Source organism: Heterodontus francisci, chromosome 9 (assembly GCF_036365525.1).
Source record: "Heterodontus francisci isolate sHetFra1 chromosome 9, sHetFra1.hap1, whole genome shotgun sequence".
NCBI lineage: Eukaryota > Metazoa > Chordata > Chondrichthyes > Heterodontiformes > Heterodontidae > Heterodontus > Heterodontus francisci.
The window spans coordinates 52390688-52411025 of NC_090379.1; the positions used below are offsets into that span (position 1 = coordinate 52390688).

Here is a 20338-nt window from a genome sequence, read left to right on the forward strand (position 1 = left end):
CTGTTGCTCCTGCACTGACAGAAATCAAGAGAGGACTATCCAGAATGCAACTGAAAGCATTCAGGTAAGGCTATTATTCCACTGTTATTAACATAATACTTTGACTTAAACTATTGAAGCGAGGATAGCATAACTTTTCAATACAACTCTCTTGGTTGCTCTCCATGGGTATAGGAGACGCAGTGCTAAATCCTGATCGCTTTGCAACTAAGAGAAAAGAACTTGCATTTAGAGAGTACCTTTCTCACAACCTGAGGATGTCCCAAAGTGCTTCAAAGCCAATTAAATACATCCAAAGTGCAGTTAATTTTGTAATATAGGGTAAAGTGGCAGCTAATTGGTGCACAGCAAGCTCCCACAAACAACGAGATAAAATGACTTCACAGTGTTCAGTCCAATTCATAATTCCTCAGCTAATGGAGCAGTCTGTGGTGGCATGTAGCAAGACCTAGACAACCTTCAGCCTTGGGCTGATAAGTGGCAAGTAACATTCGCGCACACTAGTTCCAGGCAATAACCAACTCTAACAAGAGAGAATCTAACCATCTACCCTTGACATTACTATTGCCTACCATCAACATCCTGGGGGTCACCATTGACCAGAAACTTAACTGGACCAGCCACATAAATACAGTGGCTACAAGGGCAGGTCAGAGGCTGGGAATTCTGCTCACCTCCCGATTCCTCAAAGTCCGTCCACCATCTAAAAGGCACAAGCCAGGAGTGTGATGGAATACTCTCCACTTGCCTGGATGAATGCAGCTCCAACAACACTCAAGATGTTCAGCACCACCCAGGACAAAGCAGCACGTTTGATTGGCACCCCATCCACCACCTTCAACATTCACTCCCTTCACCACAAAAGCACAGTATCAGTAGTGTGTACCATCTGCAAGATACACTGCAGCAACTCGCCACGACTTCTACGAAAGCACCTTCCAAACCCATGACCACTATCACCTAGAACAATGGCAGTAGGTGCTTGAGAGCAACACCACCTGTATGTTCCTCTCCAAGTCACACACCATCCTGACTTGGAACTATATCATTGTTCTCCACTGTTGCTGGGTCAAAATCCTGGAACTCATTCCCTAACAGCACTGTGGGAGTACTTACACCACACACACTGCAGTTCAAGAAGGCAGCTCACCATCACCTTCTCAAGGGCAAGTTGGGATGGGCAATAAATGCTGGTTTTGTCACCATTGCCCACAACCCATGACGATTAAAAGACCAAATACACGTGAGAACCAGGCTGAATATAGAAAGTTCAGAGTGGAAGTGAACAAATTAATAAGAGAAACAAGGACAGAGTATGACCAGAGACTGGCAGCTAACATAAAAGGGAATCCAATAGGCATATAAATAGTAAAGCATAGTAAATGGAGGTGGTGCTGATTAGGGACCAAAAAAGGGGATTTATGCATGGAGACAGGGGGTATGGCTGAGATACTGTGAGTACTTTGTGTTTGTCTTTTCCAAGGAAGAAATTGCTGCCAAAGTCATAGCGAATGAGGAGGCAGTTGAAACACTGGATGGGTTAAAAATTGATAAAGAGGATGTATTAGAAAGGCTGGCTGTACTTAAAGTTAATAAGTCACTAGGACTGAATGAGATGCATCGAATGATACTGAGGGAAGTAAGGGTGGAAATTGGAGAGGCACTGCCCATAATCTTCCAATTCTCCTTTAGATACAGGGGTGGTACCAGAGGATTGGAGAAATGCAAATGTTACATCTTGTCCAAAAAGAGTGCAAGGATAAGCCCAGTAACTACAGGCCAGTCAATTTAACCTCGGTGGTGGACAAGCTTTTCAAAACGATAATCTGAGACAAAAATAACAGTCACTTGGACAAATATGGATTAATTAAGGAAAGCCAGCATAGATTTGTTAAAGGCAAATCGCATTTAACTATCTCGATTAAGGTTAATGTAGTGTACAAGGACTTCCAAAAGGTGTTTGACAAATGTGCCGCATAACAGGCTTCTCAGAAAAGTTAAAACCCATGGAATAAAAGGGAAAATGGTCGCATAGATATGAAGTTGGCTGAGTGACAGGAAATGGAGAGGTGTGATGAACGGTTGTTTATCAGACTGGAAGAAGGTGTACAGTGGGGCTCCTGAGGGGTCAGTACAAGGACCACTGCTTTTCTTGAAAATTTGCAGATGACACAAAACTTGGAAGTATTGTGAACTGTAAGGAGGATAGTGATAAGCATCAAGAGGACATCGACAGGCTGGTGGAACGGGTGGATGCATAGCAGATGAACTTTAATGCAGAGAAGTGTAAAATGATACATTTTGGTTGCAAGAACAAGGAGAGAAAATATAAAATAAAGGATACAATTCTAAAGGGAGTACAAGAGCAGTAGGACCTGGGGGTATATGTGCATAAATCAATGAAGGTGGCAGGGCATGCTCAGAAAGTGGTTAAAAAGGCATATGGGATCCTGGCCTTTCTAAATAGAGGCATGGAGTACAAAAGCAAGGAAGTTATGGTGAATCTTTATAAAACACTGACTCAACCTCAACTGGAATACTGAGTCCAATTCTGGAAGCCACACTTTAGGAAAGATGTGAAGGCATTGGAGAGGGTGCAGAAAAGGTTTACAAGAATGCTTCCAGGGATGAGGGACTTCAGTTACATGGATAGATTAAGAAAAACTGCCCTAGCTTCTCCAGAGAAGGGAAGGTTGAGAGGAGATTTGATAGAGGTGTTAAAAATCTTGAGGGGTCTGGACACAGTAGATAGGGTAAACTGTTCCCACTGGTGGAAGGGAAGGGTCGAGAACCAGAGGACACAGATTTAAGGTGATTGACAAAAGAACCAAAGATGACATGAGGAAAAACTTTTTTTTTTAAAACGCAGCGTGTGGTTAGGATCTGGAATGCACTGCCTGAGAGTGTGGTGGAGGCAGATTCAATCATGGCTTTCAAAAGGGAATTGGATAACTATCGGAGGAGAAAAAATTTGCAAGGCTACAGGGAAAGGGCAAGGGAGTGAGAGTGCTTATTTGCTCTTGCAGAGAGCCGGCATGCACACGAGGGGCCGATTGGCCTCCTTCTGTGCTGTAACCATTCTATGACTCTATGATATGGGTTGAGAGATATATGCAAGCCAAGAAACCAGGAGAATTCTCCTGCTCTTCTTTGAAGAACAACATGGGATCTTTTACATTCACCTGAGAGGACAAACTAAACTGATTAATGAATAGAGCAGAGAGCCAGAGTGAAAGAGAAAAAAATAAACAAACAAACTTGCATTTGTATAGCAAGACATCCTAAAGCGCTTTACAATGAATTGCTTTTTGAAGTGCAGCCACTGTTATACAAACAAATGTAGCAGCCAATTTAAACATAGTAAGGCACCACAATTGGTGAATTACTAGATAATATATTTTTGATGGCACTGGGTTAATAGGGGAATGTTGGCCAGAATAATTAAAGAACTCTCTGCTGTTATTCAATTAGTGCCATGGGATCTTCAATATCCCTGAGAAGGCCTAGGTTCAACATCTTACCTGAAAAGGAGGCAACTTCAAGAATGCAGCTCTCCCTCAGCATTGCAATGAACTGTCATCCTAGATTATATGTTCAAATCTGTAAGGCTTTGTGGTGGTAGGGGTAGGAAAAAGGTAGACTATTGCAAAAGTATGCTCACTTTAAATGTCTTTACATTAACTGGGAAGCGCCTCCATATTGCCTGTGTTATTTCTAAACACATTACACCAATATAATGGAAGAGTCATAGAGTCATCACAGCACAGAAAGAGGCCATTCAGCCCATCGAGTCCATGCCAGCAAAGAGGAAAGAGACAACATTTTCTGGACATGATCCTTGCAGGCATCAATTTCTTGGTGTAATTCAATTTCATTTTTACACAATCATTAAACACCATCCCTCTCCCAGTAATATTTGTTCTAGAAACAGCAATAAGCCCAATGAGGAATTTATCTATTCATTTTGATATTTCATGACATAAGGAAACATCAATTTAAGCAAGAAAGATATAATATTAAGATTAGCAAAATTGTTCATCTCATGTTTCAATTATGTTGTGATAGTTGTTGCCCTCATACTATATTGGACTGTCTAGCTCAATGTGCACATTGCAAAAACTGGTTCACCCAAATAATTACAATTGTCACCCTTTTTAGGACTCCCAAACCAAATTATATGCTTGTTCAGCTTTCATGTGGACTTCCTCATTCTCACCATCATATGCATTCCCTTGTGGTAGTCTATCATCAGCAGAATGGTTTTGGGTAATTGGGTTGTTAATCTCATCATAGAAAATATATAGAAATAAGAAGGCAATACATTTGATTACAGGTCAGATGTCAAAATATCTACAGTTACTGTACTATACAACTAAGCAAGAAATCCTCTGACACAGCTGGAGTACGTAATTCTTGAATGTGCATAATTTATCTAACATAAATACTCAGTTCAAACTAAAAGCTCAGAATCAAGCAAGTCCTACTGTTGGGTTATACTGTTTTCAGATAATTGATGAGTTACCAAACGTACTTGGAATAAAACCAGTCTAGATCATAAATATTTAAATCTATCTCAACAGCTTCACATTTAAGAAGAAAAAAAGTTACATTGCTCTGGATAAATTAAATTCCACTCCCCCATGAACATTTTTGACAATTAAAAAACAAAAGCTGCATTTGCTCATGTACAGCACATATTTAAAAAAAACAAAGCTTTATTGTTAGATCTTGGGAGAGGTAGTGTAGGCCAAATCCAACAGCAAAGCCTGTCAGACTGGAACTAAGGACCAAACGAGACAAACAACAAACACAGAGATTTAGAGTATAAAATTCTAAAAAAATAAATAGTTTAAATGTCATACAAAACATTCTTGTAACCTTTTGATAAAGGTGCTTTTGTTGGTACAAGAATACCATATAAAAACATTCTGCAAGGAAATAAAACACACTGTGTGCTTCAGTCAATAGAATATACCTGCTCATCAAAATGTCCTTCGGAAAAATCAGTTCCTCCCACAATTCAGATATAGATGCTGAAAAACCAAAAGATGTACAGAAACACAAAATACCGTTTACTCTCTATTAAAGGTTTTGTTGATTAAGTTAATGTTCAGTGTGTTTCAGCAGTCCATTAATTTCATAAGAACAATTTTATCCCATAAAAAAATAACCCAAGTGGTTATGGTCACATTTCTGGATTGCAAGCCAGAAGTTGTCATAACTAGCAAACAACTCACTTGCCATGATCCACATCATGGGTATTTGCTGTAGTCTTTTGTATACAACTTTTTGATGCATTTAAAACAGTTGAAAATTTTACTGTCTAAACTCTACGAAGATTTATAAGATTGAATACAGCTTGCTATTACAGTGGCTGTTCCCATCACTAATGGTACAGATAAAGCTGTTTCAAATAATTAGGAAGACAAGCACCCAAAATTCTGAAGCATCCCAGTGATGAATTAGGATCCCACAAGAATCTCCATGATGTGGTCCAGGTCACTCAAATCTACTCTGCAGATCTGAATGGCATTCACTGATGTAGAGTTGCATAACTGAAAGGGTTTTGGAACATCATCCGCAATAGCTGGGGTGGATCTCGCAGATGTCAACGGAAGTAAGCATAGATCTGAGTCATACATGGATGTGTCAATGTCTTCAAATATGTCATCAAAAGCAAGGTCTGTTAGGTAACTCGTTGAATTTGTGATTTCAAAAGAGCCAAACACAGTTTCTGCAGGCTTAGTTTCTTGAGGTCTGTCTTCAAAAGATATGTCTGTATTTATGTCATCCTCACCTACAGGTGCTGGACAAGGAGATGGGCTGATATCCTCCATGAAATCCAAGTCTTTGAGGATTGATGAAATGGCAGATGACATGTCATCATCTGAAACCACCACTAAAGAATTCTCAATCTGACTTTCTGAAAAATCTGAAGCATTATTCAAATCAAGAGAGTTATTTTGAACAGATGATGGTGTTCCAGTTAATTCAATACCTGCCTGAGATGCTGTATATGTGTCTGGAATTGGACTCGTTCCATTGCAAATATTAGATCCTTCGTGACTGTTCTCTTGCCTCATTTCGTCCTGGATCTGCCGTACAGTATTCGCTATGAGAACAGAACGATGTAAGTTTGGTTCCACCAGCATTCTACAACTTTGCAATTTGATGAGGCACATATTAAGTACTAACTGTCTCTGCAAAGTGTAGGGCAGCCCTGGGTTAGAATCAAAGGCACCAGGAACACCAGCCATGTTTTCTTCGTAATCGCTGAGCTTGCGCTTCAGTCCTTTAGCCAACATGAATCTAGAAGAGTAAAGGAGAAAAAAGGAGAAAAATTGAGTATCTGCTCTGTCACTATATTTTAGTTAAATATCACCTTTAAATAAATGTGCAGTTTATTATATTGTTTATGGAGACCTGAAGAAACTATACTCAACAATCAAAAGAAAACTGGTACTTTAATTAACATAGTCGGTAATTAAAGACATTTTGGACAATTTTCAGGTGACAGAGCTGAAATGTTAATTCTGTTTCTCTCTCCACAAATGCTGTCAGACCTGCTGAGTATTTCTAGCATTTTCTGTTTTGGTTTAAGAAAATAACTTCCTCTGTTACACAGAGTAATTTTATAGCTTTGTGCTCCCACACGTGCATTTCATACAACAGATGGCATGTGGCGCAGTGGTTAGCCTCACAGCTCCAGCAACCCTGGTTTAGTTCTGGGTTCTGCCTGTGTGGAGTTTGCAAGTTCTCCCTGTGACTGCGAGGGTTTCCACCGGGTGCTCCAGTTTCCTCCCATAGCCAAAGACTTGCAGGTTGATAGGTAAATTGGCTATTGTAAATTGCCCCTAGTGTAGGTAGATGGTGGGGATGTGGTAGGGAATATGGGATTAATGTAGGATTAGTATAAATGGGTGGTTGTTGGTCAGCACAGACTCGGTGGGCCGACGGGCCTGTTTCAGTGCTCTATCGCTCTATGAGAAGCTGATGTTAGACGCTCAAGGGCAATGGTCAGTTGCAGCTCACACAATTTTCTGTCCATTTAAGTTAATTGATGTGTGCCCCTATTAGGAGAGGCTCTGCACGGGGAGTATAAACTCAAAATTGACTGCCTTTTTTTGGATTCTTTATCATTTTCCTATGCCAGATTCAGAGCCCTCGAATTCAGTGGGTTACAAACTTTTCTGTAACGGGAAATCATTCCTGTGAACCCCTGCCCTGGCTTTCGAAAGATTCTCAGCTTCTTAAAAGGATATGTATTCTCAGTAGTAAACAGCAATAAAAATAACATGCTAGTACATCAGAAAATACAGAAATGTGATTACACAACAGAACTTTGATGACCTCGCAGATCCTTTAAAAACCAGAGACTCCAGTTTGAAAATCTGTGCTCTCACTTTCCCAGTGATATCATGAAAGTTGAACTAGTTTCTAATGTGTGTTAATTGAATCTTCATACTTCTTTAAAATATCTTTCACTGAGCTTCTTTAGTGGCTGTAGAAAAGAATTCAATCCAAAGACATCCAGGAGTGTAGCTGAATGCAAAATCTAGGTACATTCCTGCTGACACATGCAATATTCTTTAGTTATAATCATCAGACTGCAGTAGGAACTAGTTTTGACTTGCATAATTTTACCTCACTACAATTTATGCTTTTAAACCTTTTGCCATTAACATTTTATAAGAATTCAGCATAGTGGAGTGACAGTATTATGATCCAGAAACTATAATTTGGCACTTACTTATTTGAAATGAATTTATCATTACAGGAAACATGAGAGAGTATGAGCTGCATTTGAGTTTGCTAGTGGCTCTCCCATTTTAGCACCAGCAAAAGATTACCAACTTACAAAACTGATGGCTGGGTTCAACAAGTCTGCCCCCACACCATGACTAGACAATTCCTACCCCTCCACATGTAATGTCCTGGACGAAGCAAAATAAACAGAAAACCCCAGGGGCAATAAAGGAAAAAATAATCTAGAAAATTCCACTTCTTCCTCCTAGGCAATCAAAACCAGTCCAGGGGATCCCTGTTGTTAGCTGTAAAGCCACTTGCCTATGATATGATGTGATCTTTGCCCCAGTCAAGAACCAATCCATCTCCCTCTTGAAGGCATACACAGAGTCAGCAACCACCACACCAGCCAGCAATACATTCCAGAGGCTCACTACTCTCTGGGGAAAGAAGAACTGTCTAATATCCAGTCTATTCCTACTCTTGTGTAGCTTAAACTAATGTCCCCTAGGCTTACCCAATCTGTTAAATTGGAATAATGGGGCAAAGTTTTTACTTACCTGACCCACAGGGAGCAGATCGGTCAGAAAGTCGTGGAAAGTCTACAATTCAGGATTGGGAGGGTGTTCAAAGGCAGGGGGGGAGAAGTCGAGGGCTTGAGGAGGAGGGAGGTTGGAGGTCTCGTAGTGGAAGGATCAAAAGGCCAGAGGCCTTATGGTGGGGAGAGTTTGGAAGCTGGGCAGGGGAAGTGAAGGCCTGATGGTGAGGCGGGGCGAGCTCAGAGGCCTCATGGTGGAATCAAAGGCCTTAGAGGGAAGGTTGTTTGGGGTGCCCAACCATGGAGGAGCCTATGGCAGGCACCTGGATCTAGGCGGTAGGCGGAAAGGCATTCAGCTCCTAGATTCGACAAATCCTCACCTCGATGAAGCTGCCAAGTTTCCTGACACTCGGGAAACATGGCTAACAGCAGTCAAATTATCATATTTACAGTGCTTCCTTGAAGAGGGTTGGTCGCCCACCCACCTTTCAGCCTCAGTTAAAGCCAGAAATGGGTGAGTCGGAGGTGGGTTTGGGTCAGGAAATGGATTATTAGATTTTAGTACAACCCCACCCACTGCCCCTCACCCAACTTGAACCCGCCCATTTTTAGGCTAAAATTCTCCCCAGTCTATTAATAGGTACATTATCTTGCCCAGTCATTATGTTATAGGCCTCTATCAGGTTGTCGCTAAGTCTGTGCCTCTGTGAAGTAAATAGACCCAGTTCCTTAAGCCTACCTTAGTATAAAGTATTCTTTAAGGTAGGAAGCATTCATGCAGTTCTCCTCTGGACCTTTTCCTAGAGCACCATATCACTTCTAGTTTCTGACAGTGGTTTTATGTAGCTTTTTAAATCCATTTACAGGATGTGGATGTCACTGGCATGGCCAGCATTTAGTTCCCATCTCTAATTGCCCTCGAATCCGACTGAGTGGCCATTTCAGAGAGCAGTTAAGAGTCAACCACATTACTGTGGGTCTGGAGTCAATAAATAAAAATATACAGGCCAGACCAGGTAAGGACAGCAGACTTCCTTCTCTACAGGATGTTGCTGAACCAGATGAGCTTTTATGACAATCCGGTAGTTCCATGGTCACCATTACTGATACTAGGTTTTATTCCAGGTTTATTTTAATTAACTAAATTTAAATTCTCCAGCCGTTGTGGTGGGTTTTAAACTCATGTCTTCAGATCATTAGCCCAGACCTCTGGATTACCAGTCCAGTAATCTAACCATTTTGCTACCATAATCGTTAGTGAATAAATAAATAAATAATCCAAAACAATAACAAAATCTAAATGTCAATTAACAAAGTATAGATGAGCTATCTTGTCATTACAAAGGCTGTCACTACACAATATTTATACGATAATATATCATGAAAAGAACCTGAAAAACTGAAGCAAGTGCTGTTTAGTTTTTGAAATAATGTGCCAGCAGATGCACTACTAAGGCTATGAGATAGGAAAATGGAATCATTCTTTATTTTTTAAACCCCAAGTGCAGACCACAGTCTGATTTCTTCCATTTTCTGTGTGGGCTAAAGAGCCTTAGTGTTACAGAATAATGATTACTACAAGCCACTTCCTACAATGAGTTTCTACCAACCAAATGTATGTTAGTTGCCAGTGATCGCCAGAGCTGGCGGACAGCCATAAAGGCGGGACTAAAGAGTGGCAAGTCGAAGAGACTTAGCAGTTGGCAGGAAAGAAGACAGAAGTGCAAGGAGAGAGCCAACTGTGTAACAGCCCCGACAACCAATTTTATCTGCAGCGCCTGTCACTCTAGAATTGGCCTTTATAGGCACTCCAGGCGCTGCTCCACAAACCACTGACCACCTCTAGGCACTTACCCACTGTCTCTCGAGACGAGGAGGCCAAAGATAAGATATATCATTCCCATTGAATTAATCAAACAATTGTAATGAAGTCTTGTTCCATGCAAGAACTACATTAGGATAAATGTTCCCTCTAATTTCACTTCTCTGTGCGCAACCTGTTTGTTGCATTGCATGGTCCCTTTAAGATTACTGCACGGTCGCAAATGTGTGCGTCTTAAAGGGAATGCTGCTTGTGCGCGGCCTGTTTGTCCCCTGCATGGTACATTTCTGACTGCTGTGTGGCTGCGCATCCATGCACCTTAGAGGAAACATTTGTTAGAAGCCTTGAATTACCATCTTTTATCTACAATTCTTAATCAGGAAAGTGACCGTAGCAATTCAGGTGGCTCTCTAAAGAACAAAGTGCCCTGACCAAGGCATGCACTAAATAGCTGAGGCAGCAATTCAAAGAAGCTAAATGGGAACAACATAATGAAACGAATGGCTGTAATTCTAGTTTAACAAGGTCGGATCGTGTGTATTTTATATCTGTTTCCCTTTTGGACACAATCAGTGATGCAGGCGCAAATTGTGCTCAAAATTGCGCAAGTTTTCTCAACTGGATTTTTTGTTCAAAGCCACTTGTGTATCGCCAAATGTGAAATCTTCCATGAAATAGTGCAATCGGGCAGCATTTTAGAATTTTTTTTTAAACGATAAAAAGAAATTCCTTGATATATTAAGAGTGGTGACCTGGTGCAGTTCTATTATTAAAGCTGAAAATGGGTATATAAAAAAAATAAGCATTTTTAATTGAATTTCCAGTCCACCACGTGTGAGTAACCCAATTTTAAATAACTGAAAATGACTTTTAAAAACATATAGAATTAGAATTAGAACATTACTGCGCAGTACAGGCCCTTCGGCCCTCGATGTTGCGCCGACCTGTGAAACCATCTGACCTACACTATTCCATTTTCATCCATATGTCTATCCAATGACCACTTAAATGCCCTTACAGTTGGCGAGTCTACTACTGTTGCAGGCAGGGCGTTCCACGCCCCTACTACTCTGAGTAAAGAAACTACCTCTGACATCTGTCCTATATCTATCACCCCTCAACTTAAAGCTATGTCCCCTCGTGTTTGCCATCACCATCCGAGGAAAAAGACTCTCACTATCCACCCTATCTAACCCTCTGATTATCTTATATGTCTCTATTAAGTCACCTCTCCTCCTCCTTCTCTCCAACGAAAACAACCTCAAGTCCCTCAGCCTTTCCTCGTAAGACCTTCCCTCCATACCAGGCAACATCCTAGTAAATCTCCTCTGCACCCTTTCCATAGCTTCCACATCCTTCCTATAATGTGGTGACCAGAACTGCACGCAATACTCCAGGTGCGGTCTCACCAGAGTTTTGTACAGCTGCAGCATGACATCATGGCTCCGAAACTCGATCCCCCTACTAATAAAAGCTAACACACCATATGCCTTCTTAACCATATGCCATATGCCTTATACAGAACCATTTACTCGTTTCATTGATATACAATAGTCAGTCTCTTAACAGCTTTTAAATATTTTTCTTAATTTACTAAATGGTGCCTATTGGTGCCCTTGCGCCTAAAAAAAAGCTTAATTTTAAGAGCCACTGAAGGCCCAAAAACGGGTGTAATTAGTGGAAATTTGCTGTGGTGATTAATGCGATCTGGGGGCATGGCCAGTTTTATGGGCAGTGTTTTTAAACTAATGAACAAGATTGCAGCAACTCAATTTGTGCTTGAAATTCCGCAATCTTTTATGCTGGTTTGGCCAATTTTCGACCAATTAAACTGGAAATACCAGCACAAGCTAGTGCCACTCTGCCATTACACACACACATTTTTGTCAGTAAGTGAGAGACTGAGATTAAAGGAAAATTTTAGAGTGATTGATAGTTAGCCATTAATCTGACATCCATTAATGTAGCATTTTAAACATAAGCTTTCAAATTAAGATATGATACCATATATACAATTTAAGATTTTCCAGCTTCTTTAAGACAATAACACCCTTGAGTTTTAAGGCTTTTTCCCCTTAATTTGTCAACCAATTGTTACATCAGAGGGGAGATTTGTACTATTTTTGCACCCTAAAGTAGGCATTTTCAGCATAATTTAAAACTGTTCAGCATATGATGCTTCTTGCAATGCTGTAACCATACAGTACTTTTTAAGCTTAGGAAGGATTCACTTTTTGCTGAAGATTTTTAATGCAAGGTTTATAAGTATCTCTCCTGTAACAGAAAAAAGTTTCTAATCCTTTTTAATTTAATTCATACACTATCTGGCAGATGTGTAGACGTAAAACAGAAAAAATGACTACTACAGAGTTCTCCAACAATCAGTATAGCAAAAATGATATGACAAATGTTTTGATATGTTTTGCCCACCCGTGACAGCAACCTAGTTTTAGTTTTAATCATAAGTTCTAGGTAAGTTGCATTGCCTCACTCCAGTGATAACAGACAACCATGTTGAATGAAAATGATATAAAGGATGGATCTGCATGTTTGAATTCAGTTTTCAGACTGATAAAGTAGTCTTAAAAAGGATGCACATTTCAGGGAAACACATATTTAGATTCTCAGCAAATCCCCTGTGCTAGTCATCACACTAGACAAATCGCAAAAAGTTATAAAGTTGACCACAAACACTTTTACTATATCAAGGAACATACAACCACTGTATTAGAAACCTGGAAAAAGTGAGCCCAAACAGCAAGGTGAGAGTTTTTCAGATCTCTGGTTTATTTAATTGTACACATTTTCACCACTTTCAGGGTTGAAGCTACATTGCTTACTACTGTTTCAAAACTCAAGTGTTTGATAATTTGCTGTGAAAAAAAAATTTTGTTGGGAATCTCAAAACCCATTTAATTATGTCTGTTACAAATGTTAGAACCTCAACAAAGCACTTAAATAAGACTTTCTGAACACAGCCTCAGAACACTTCCACAGAATTTCTACATATTTTCCAAATTAATGATGAAACAAAATTCAGTAACTCCTAACTTAACAGGGTAATAACTACAAGTAATTTGGCCTGATTCATAGAAATCAGGGCAGCACTAGTTAGACAATTTAAACTACTTGATCTTTGTTTATCACTGATACTTAGAGGCTACTCTTTATTGCCTTCATGCACATTTACTAAAATCATAGTGTTCAAATCAATACTGCTGCTTCTTACAAAAGCACCAGCACTGCTTCTTGTAATTATCAATTGTTTTGTAATATCCATACAGAACAGTTCCTACCCAGATTACTGTATGCCTTCACATATATGGGGTGTACAGTAAACAAAGAAGTCTGTCTGACTGAACCTTTTTAAAGCCATAACAGAATTTGCACTAACCCTTGCTTGCACTACCGTCTCTTTTTAGGTCTCCTCATAATGTTATTGTAAACAAAGTAACAATCTAACAAAGAAACAGATATTTTTGTGATAATTAGTGTAAATGCTACACAATAAAAGCTTACCTTGTTCCAAAGTGCCACAATTTTTATTTCCAAATCTTTGGAGTTAGTGTCACAGTACATTTTGAATATTTCAAATGAAAATGAATTAGTCCTCGGTTGGTTTTTAGACCGGTTTTTGTATGCAAGCTAGAATTCTCACTTGTACAAACTGCCATGCAGCTGTCTTGCTTTTTTCAGACAGCTGACAAACAGCAACTGCACAAGCACAATGACGCAGAACACTAAGCTGCCGTGGAAAGGAGTGGGGCTTGAAAAAGTGGGTGGAGCTTTGTAGCTTGCAGTAGTGTCCATCTCCAGCTTGGTGAACAGTCAGAGAACTGCCCAACAAGCACACAGGGCCCCAACTGTGCTATTCCAGAAATGCTGAGTGTGTCTCTACCATGTCCTCTAACAGCGGTTTGTTGAAGCATTGTACACTGCAATCTACTTGGATACTGGAAAAGCATTACTAAAATAAAAGAGCCTGAGACAAAGCTACAGGACATTTAAAAACTTATTTCACAACTGGCTCCCATTTAGGACGTTTCCATTTTAGCAGAAAACGTGAAGGCCTTTAAAGACAGTTTTACTATATAGAATTCTACATTTTTTTTTAAAAGAAAATCAGAGAATTACAAAGTATTAAGGTAAACACTCTTTTGTTTTTGCTGTCTGTTTTAGTAATATATAATTTCATTAAATAGTCAATGTGTTTTACATTGATTAGGGTACTGGGTTAAAGGAACTATCCAAACCAAACAAGTGAGCTGAATCAACATGCCTAGAGTCAAAAACAGGAATGATTCAACATCAACTATACATATTAGTTGAAAAATGAATTGATGGATGCATAATTACAGTCAGTCAGGTTCAGAAGCTGTTCCAAGCCAGTAGCCTCACTTAAATCATCAACGCTTGCAACTTATGCAAAAATATATTTTTAAAACAGTATATGGAGAAATGTGATGTGTAGAACAGAAGGGTTAACATATTCTTTATAATAGTAGAGAGACCTCCTGATGAAACTATCCTTCTAAATATATTTAAAAGACACATGCACTCACCTAGAAACTAATCCATGTTTTTGTCAGCCACATGGAAGATTTTTGAACAGATAATGGAATCTTTCCATTTTCATGAACTTTTTTTAAAGGAATTATGGTTAAATTCACACAGCTGAAAACATTTTAATGCAATTAGTATGGGGATATGAGGGTGGTGGGGGGGGGTGGGGGTTGGTGTGAGGTTTAACAAGTGGATCGCCAGCCATTGTAAAACCTGCCCCACTTTCATTCCATTGATTTCCAGGTTTCCTCCTTGGCAACAAAGTTGAAAATTACACCCCCCTCCCAGCCCCGCCACCAACAACCTCAGCAGAATATACATTAAGAAAATAACGATTCAATTTTGAATAATTTTCTTATTTAAAAAAAGTTTACAGTTACTAGAGTACATAAAAATAATATATTTCACTATCAGTTCTTAACCTAGGAAATAGTATGATACATTTACTAAAAATATGCCTGCTATCGTATTAATAACAAGGGTTCCACTTATATGAAGAGCTAATACGCCAGTACCTTCTTAGAGAGTGAATGCAATACGTTGGACAGCACTGAGATCATACAAACCAGTCGGAGTCTGGGTTTGATTTCAGCTCCCTGCTGAGTTAGACTAGCTGCAAGGTGCACTAGGCTGGAAATGGAGATGCCATAGTTGGCCTTAGTATCCCTGGTACTGGAAGAGCTCCTTCCTCCTAACTGCTATCCAGTGACCCTTGCTGGATGTGCAGCTAAGTGAATGTCTTCAGTCGATAGCCCTCATCAACCAGTCTCCATCCTTGATGGCACGTTCTGGGGCCTGAAAAGCTCCAGCACCTGGGATTGGCTCAGTACGCAAGTGTCGTGGCTGCTTCCCGGGAACCTTGCAAACACCTGCAGGAACCGTTAGTGGTGGCCACAGACCAGCTGCACATTGAGTGAGTAGAGGCCCTTCCTGTTGATGAAAGCTGCTCTGTGGTCCCTGGGAGACTCGATGGCCACATGCGTGCAGTCAATGACACCCTGCACCTGGGAGAATCCAGCAATGGTCCCGAATCCTATGGCCCTCTCAACTTGACTTTCTGGATCAGTACAAAAGCACACATATTAGCTAGCCCTTTTGAAGACTGCACCGGTGCCCATCTTAATGCAGCAATAAGCCGCAGACCGGAAGATCCCACACATATCTCCAAAGGATCCCTGGAATGATCCTGAGGTGTAGCAATTCAGTGCCATGGTGACCTTCAGCACCACAGACATTGGGTGGCCACCACTTCCCAGACATCTCAGCTGTCCTCCATCATGGCACATAGCTCTGTGACAGCCTCCCTGAAGAGGTGCAGTCTTTGGCGACACTGCTACTCCAACATTTGCAGGAAACTGAGCCTCTGATGGCAGACCTTCACTGGTGAGTAACCTCTTCTGCACACATGAGGCTGGTTGCCTGCCCCTCTGCACCCTCCTCCTGAGTTCCCCTCCAAGGCTGAAGCTCCTGTTGGCCCTCAGGTTGCTGCTGGCCTGCTGCCCGTGGCTGCAGTTCTCTCCCTCTCTGATGCTCCTCCTCACTGGAGGTCTTGAAGCCTGAGTGAATGAAGCCCATGGCAGACAGCTGCACTCAGTTTCCAGGGCCTCCCAACCCTGCTCCTCCCCCACTCTATTCACACTACTGCCACTTCTGAGAGGGCACTCAAGCAGTATGCCCCACTGTTCTGGCACATCTGTCCTTGCTCCCAACCGCCACTGTCAATGCCCACACTGTTCCATCCTCCCCGCCAAGCCACACTAAGCATTCTCCCTTACCCGCCCACCCCCCCGCCCCCACCCACCCTCCTCCCCGGCACCGGATTGAGAGGCTGGCAGCTGCTGATCTCTGCTTGTTCCAGGTCCCGTTTACCGGGTGGTGGTGGCACCCCTCCACCGCCTTTGTTCGGCGGAGAGTTTCATCTGTTGACTTTTTTTTATTAAAATAAAACCACCCAGTTTGTATATATTTATTCTGCAGCCAGCACTGAACTCCTGCTAATCAAAACGCAGATTGGGAGACTGCTTTGCGGAACACCTCTGCTCATTCTGAAAGCATGACCCCAAGCTTCCGGTTGCTTGCAATTTCAACACACCCCACTGCTCTTATGCCCACATATTTGTCCTGGGCTTGCTGCAGTGTCCCAGCGAACATCAGCGCAAGTTCAAGGAACAGCATCTCATTTACCAATTAGGCATGCTACGGCCTGCCGGACTGAACATTGAGTTCAATAATTTCAGAGCATGATGGGCCCCTCTTTTTATTTGCAATTATTTTTTTCTTTTTTCTTTTTCTTTTATTTTAGTCTGTTTCATCATTCTTTTTTTTTTACCATGTGCCTGCCCACTGTTTTTTTCATGTTTGCGCTTTGGGCCAGGGCTGTTAATTTTTCTGTCCATTAACACCCTCTCTGCACTAACGCTTTGTCTTTCAGCACACCTTTAACATAATTTGCATAACATGCATTTGCTCCATGATCTTCTTGTCAGTTATTCTCTGTGACCCTGTCCTATCAACACCTTCCCTTTTCTTATCTCTTGCACCACTCCCGCTTTATTTGCTTAAAACCTATTACATTTCGAGCCTCTGCCAGTTCTGATGAAGGGTCACTAACCTGAAACGTTAACCCTGCTTCTCTCTCCACAGATGCTGCCAGACCTGCTGAGTATTTCCAGCATTTCTTGTTTTTATTTCAGATTTCCAGCATCTGCAATATTTTGATTTTATTATCCTGCTAATCCATCACCTTCTTATAGCTGATGAGGCTCTGAAGCTCCATTGTTACCGTGCATTCTTTGTGAAATTCGAATTCCCTGGTAAAATTGCCAGGAATTGCCTGTTATACAGGCTTAATTACCTTCCCACCACGTTTAAGCACAAGGTCCTCCCGCCATGCTGTCTGCTCTCTGGAATATCCAGTTGTAATGTAAAGATGTTGGGCTTCCCTCCTGAGACCTTTCATTATGATATTCCAATTCGTCCCATCTTCCAGCCTGTTGCCATAGGACTGGCAAAATTCAGCCCTGTATCACATAGGCCTCAGTGAGCTGCTTGTTCATTGAGATTGGGCATAGTAAATAGTGGCATATTTCTTGTGCTGTGCCATATCGTGGTGGTGGTCTGCCCAAGGGCAGGTCTTCTGCTCTCTTCTCCACCCAGGAGAGATAAGCATGACTAGGGAAGTGGGTATATGAGGTGGTTTCCTGTTGCCTTTGTCACGCTTACGAGATGTGCAATGATGAAAAAATAAAGTCTCAAACTCACGAGATATAAAAATTGACTTTGCTTTTTTAGAAAATGGAGAATGCTGCAAAAAATAGCTGCATGTATATTTGAACATTGCCACACTGTCTGTTTAGAACAAAGGATGCCTAACCAAGTTCAGAGATGTCAATTACACCCATCCTGAAACATTCCTGAATTGGATGAGTTCTGCTGAAACAAAGAAGGTATGAAGTAGAAACATCATAACTGGATTATTCTCCTCCTGGGCCATTGTGTAATCACCATGGGGGAGAGACCAAAGTATCTCCTACCAGAATATGTGACAAATGTTTTTACCTTAAAAAGACAGCCCTCAAGGCAGACAGCAAGAGACACCCAGAAAGAAGCATCGCCAAAAAGCTTGTCTAGCTAAGAGCTAGGAGAAAATCCAGCAAGCCAGATGGGAAGGCGCCCTGCTGTAAATTCTACATTTTCAACATATTCAGCAGTGAACTGGAAGTGATCCTCTGTCTTCAAACTGAACTTTCAACCAAGAGAAAGATCTACAAACACCTTAGGCCTGCAACCAATGAGAACTTGACTTCCGTGAGTATTCAACATGTGTTTACTGTGAATCCCGAAACCCTACTTCACTTGAAAACCACCTACCTCTTTTCCTCGCTATCTGTCCCTTTGTGTGTGTGTATGTGTGTATGTGTGTGTGAGTGTGCGCACACGTGTGCACGAGGGAATGCGTGGGTGGGTGTGGTAGCGACAATTTCAGGATAAGTTATATTGCTCAATAAATAATTAATCTTCTGTTTTAAACCTACAATAAAACCAGTCGCTGTCTGTTTATTTAATAAATAAAACACAAAAGGGTTAAAACCCTAGTAACAAAAACACTTGCTGTAGTCCGGTACAAGTTGAAAAGTGGGAACCACCCACACCCCTCACCATGTGACCATAACACCTTCCTCAGACCGTAACAGGAATTGAACCTGCACTGTGGATGAGGTGCAACTTCACAACAGGGGACTGGAACTTATACTTTCGCCGCCGATTAAAACAATGGCAATCCGCCGTGCAGCCTGGCCGCAATATTCAGCACGGTGGCTCATTTAAATAGCCGGGGCGGACTGTCCACCCCGATGACATGGAGGGGGCAGCAGTTTGTCCCCGGCAATGTCGACAACCACCTTTGCGCTGGGGCCGACGCCATTTTTAAAGGGCTCTGAGCCCTAACATTCAATTTAAATACTTAAAGGTAACTTCAATAAAAAAAATTTTTAATCCATTTAAATTGCCCCTCTCCCACCCCCCAAAAACCATAAAATCAATCACTTGCCCTCTTCCCCTCCAAAACACTTCCCCTGCCCATCTGACCTTTCCCCCTCCCAAAGTACATAACCTTTACACTCTAACCCTTCCCACCATCCCTTACACCAATGATATTATTTTGACTTCACTCCCCCCACCACCCCACTCCACCTCCAGCACAGAGAAACTTACCTGCTCTCCCCTCTCCACCAGTGTTCCGCCTCGGATCCCCAGATAGGGATCGGAAGGCATGGGATTGCCAGCCACCAGCACCAATATCGCACTGTGAAAGATGGTGGGAGCGAGAAGGTAACTTGTCCCTTTATTTAAATTAATTTATATATTTAAATTTGGCAGGAGGCCGCCACTAGCAATATCGAGCGGGGCCTTGCTGGCATTGAGGCCCGTGACGGGTCTCTGCCGGAGGCATTTTCCAGCCCCTGCCCGCTTCAGGACCCCCGGTATCATTGGTGGGGGATCTGTAAAATTCAGCCCTTTATTCAACCTTTAAGTATTTAAATTGAATGTTAGGGCTCAGAGCCCTTTAAAAATGGCATCGGCCCCAGCGCAAAGGTGGCTGTCGACATTGCCGGGGACAAACTGCTGCCCCCTCCATGTCATGCTAGGTAGCTTCACATCTCACAATCAGACTTGGGTTTCTTGATTAGGTTCTAAACCCTTCTCTGGCCTAGCAATCAGCCACACTGTGCCTCATATTGTTACAGCTGAAGGAAATTAAATCCTTGGGGTCTTATTCTGTCCAACAATGTATGATTCACAGGACTGCACAGTGGGTTTCATTCAGTCATCATTTTCAAACTCCCAACTAGAATAAGTGTGAAGATGCCCATGCCTCCACCAGATCTATCATAGAACAGAGGATAGGTTTGATCAAACAGCACTTCTAATGCCTCGACAATTCTGGATGCACCCTTTATATCAGCCAGAATCATTGTCATCTGCTGCATAATGCATAATCTGGCCTTTGGCCGAGCCATGTGTCTGGACGATGGGTGGGCGGAACATTAAGAGCTGGAAGATGATAAGGTGGCCCCACCAGAAGACGCTCCATGAGCTGCTAGGCTTACTTGCCAAACATAAATTAAACTTTCTCCTGAAATACCATAGCATATTACCAGAAATGCCAC

General features: G+C 41.6%; 1 protein-coding gene across 1 annotated transcript in view; it reads right to left on the reverse strand.

Annotated features, from left to right (window-relative positions):
- Positions 1-4697: 4697 nt before the first annotated feature.
- The window catches only part of LOC137373757 (SERTA domain-containing protein 2-like), a 46886-nt gene continuing 31245 nt past the window's right edge, over positions 4698-20338 (reverse strand). Inside the window, exon 2 of the mRNA XM_068039072.1 lies at positions 4698-6309. Coding sequence (XP_067895173.1) covers positions 5463-6305 — 843 coding nt within the window. The 5' untranslated portion in view covers positions 6306-6309 and the 3' untranslated portion in view covers positions 4698-5462. The remainder of the gene's footprint in view (positions 6310-20338) is intronic.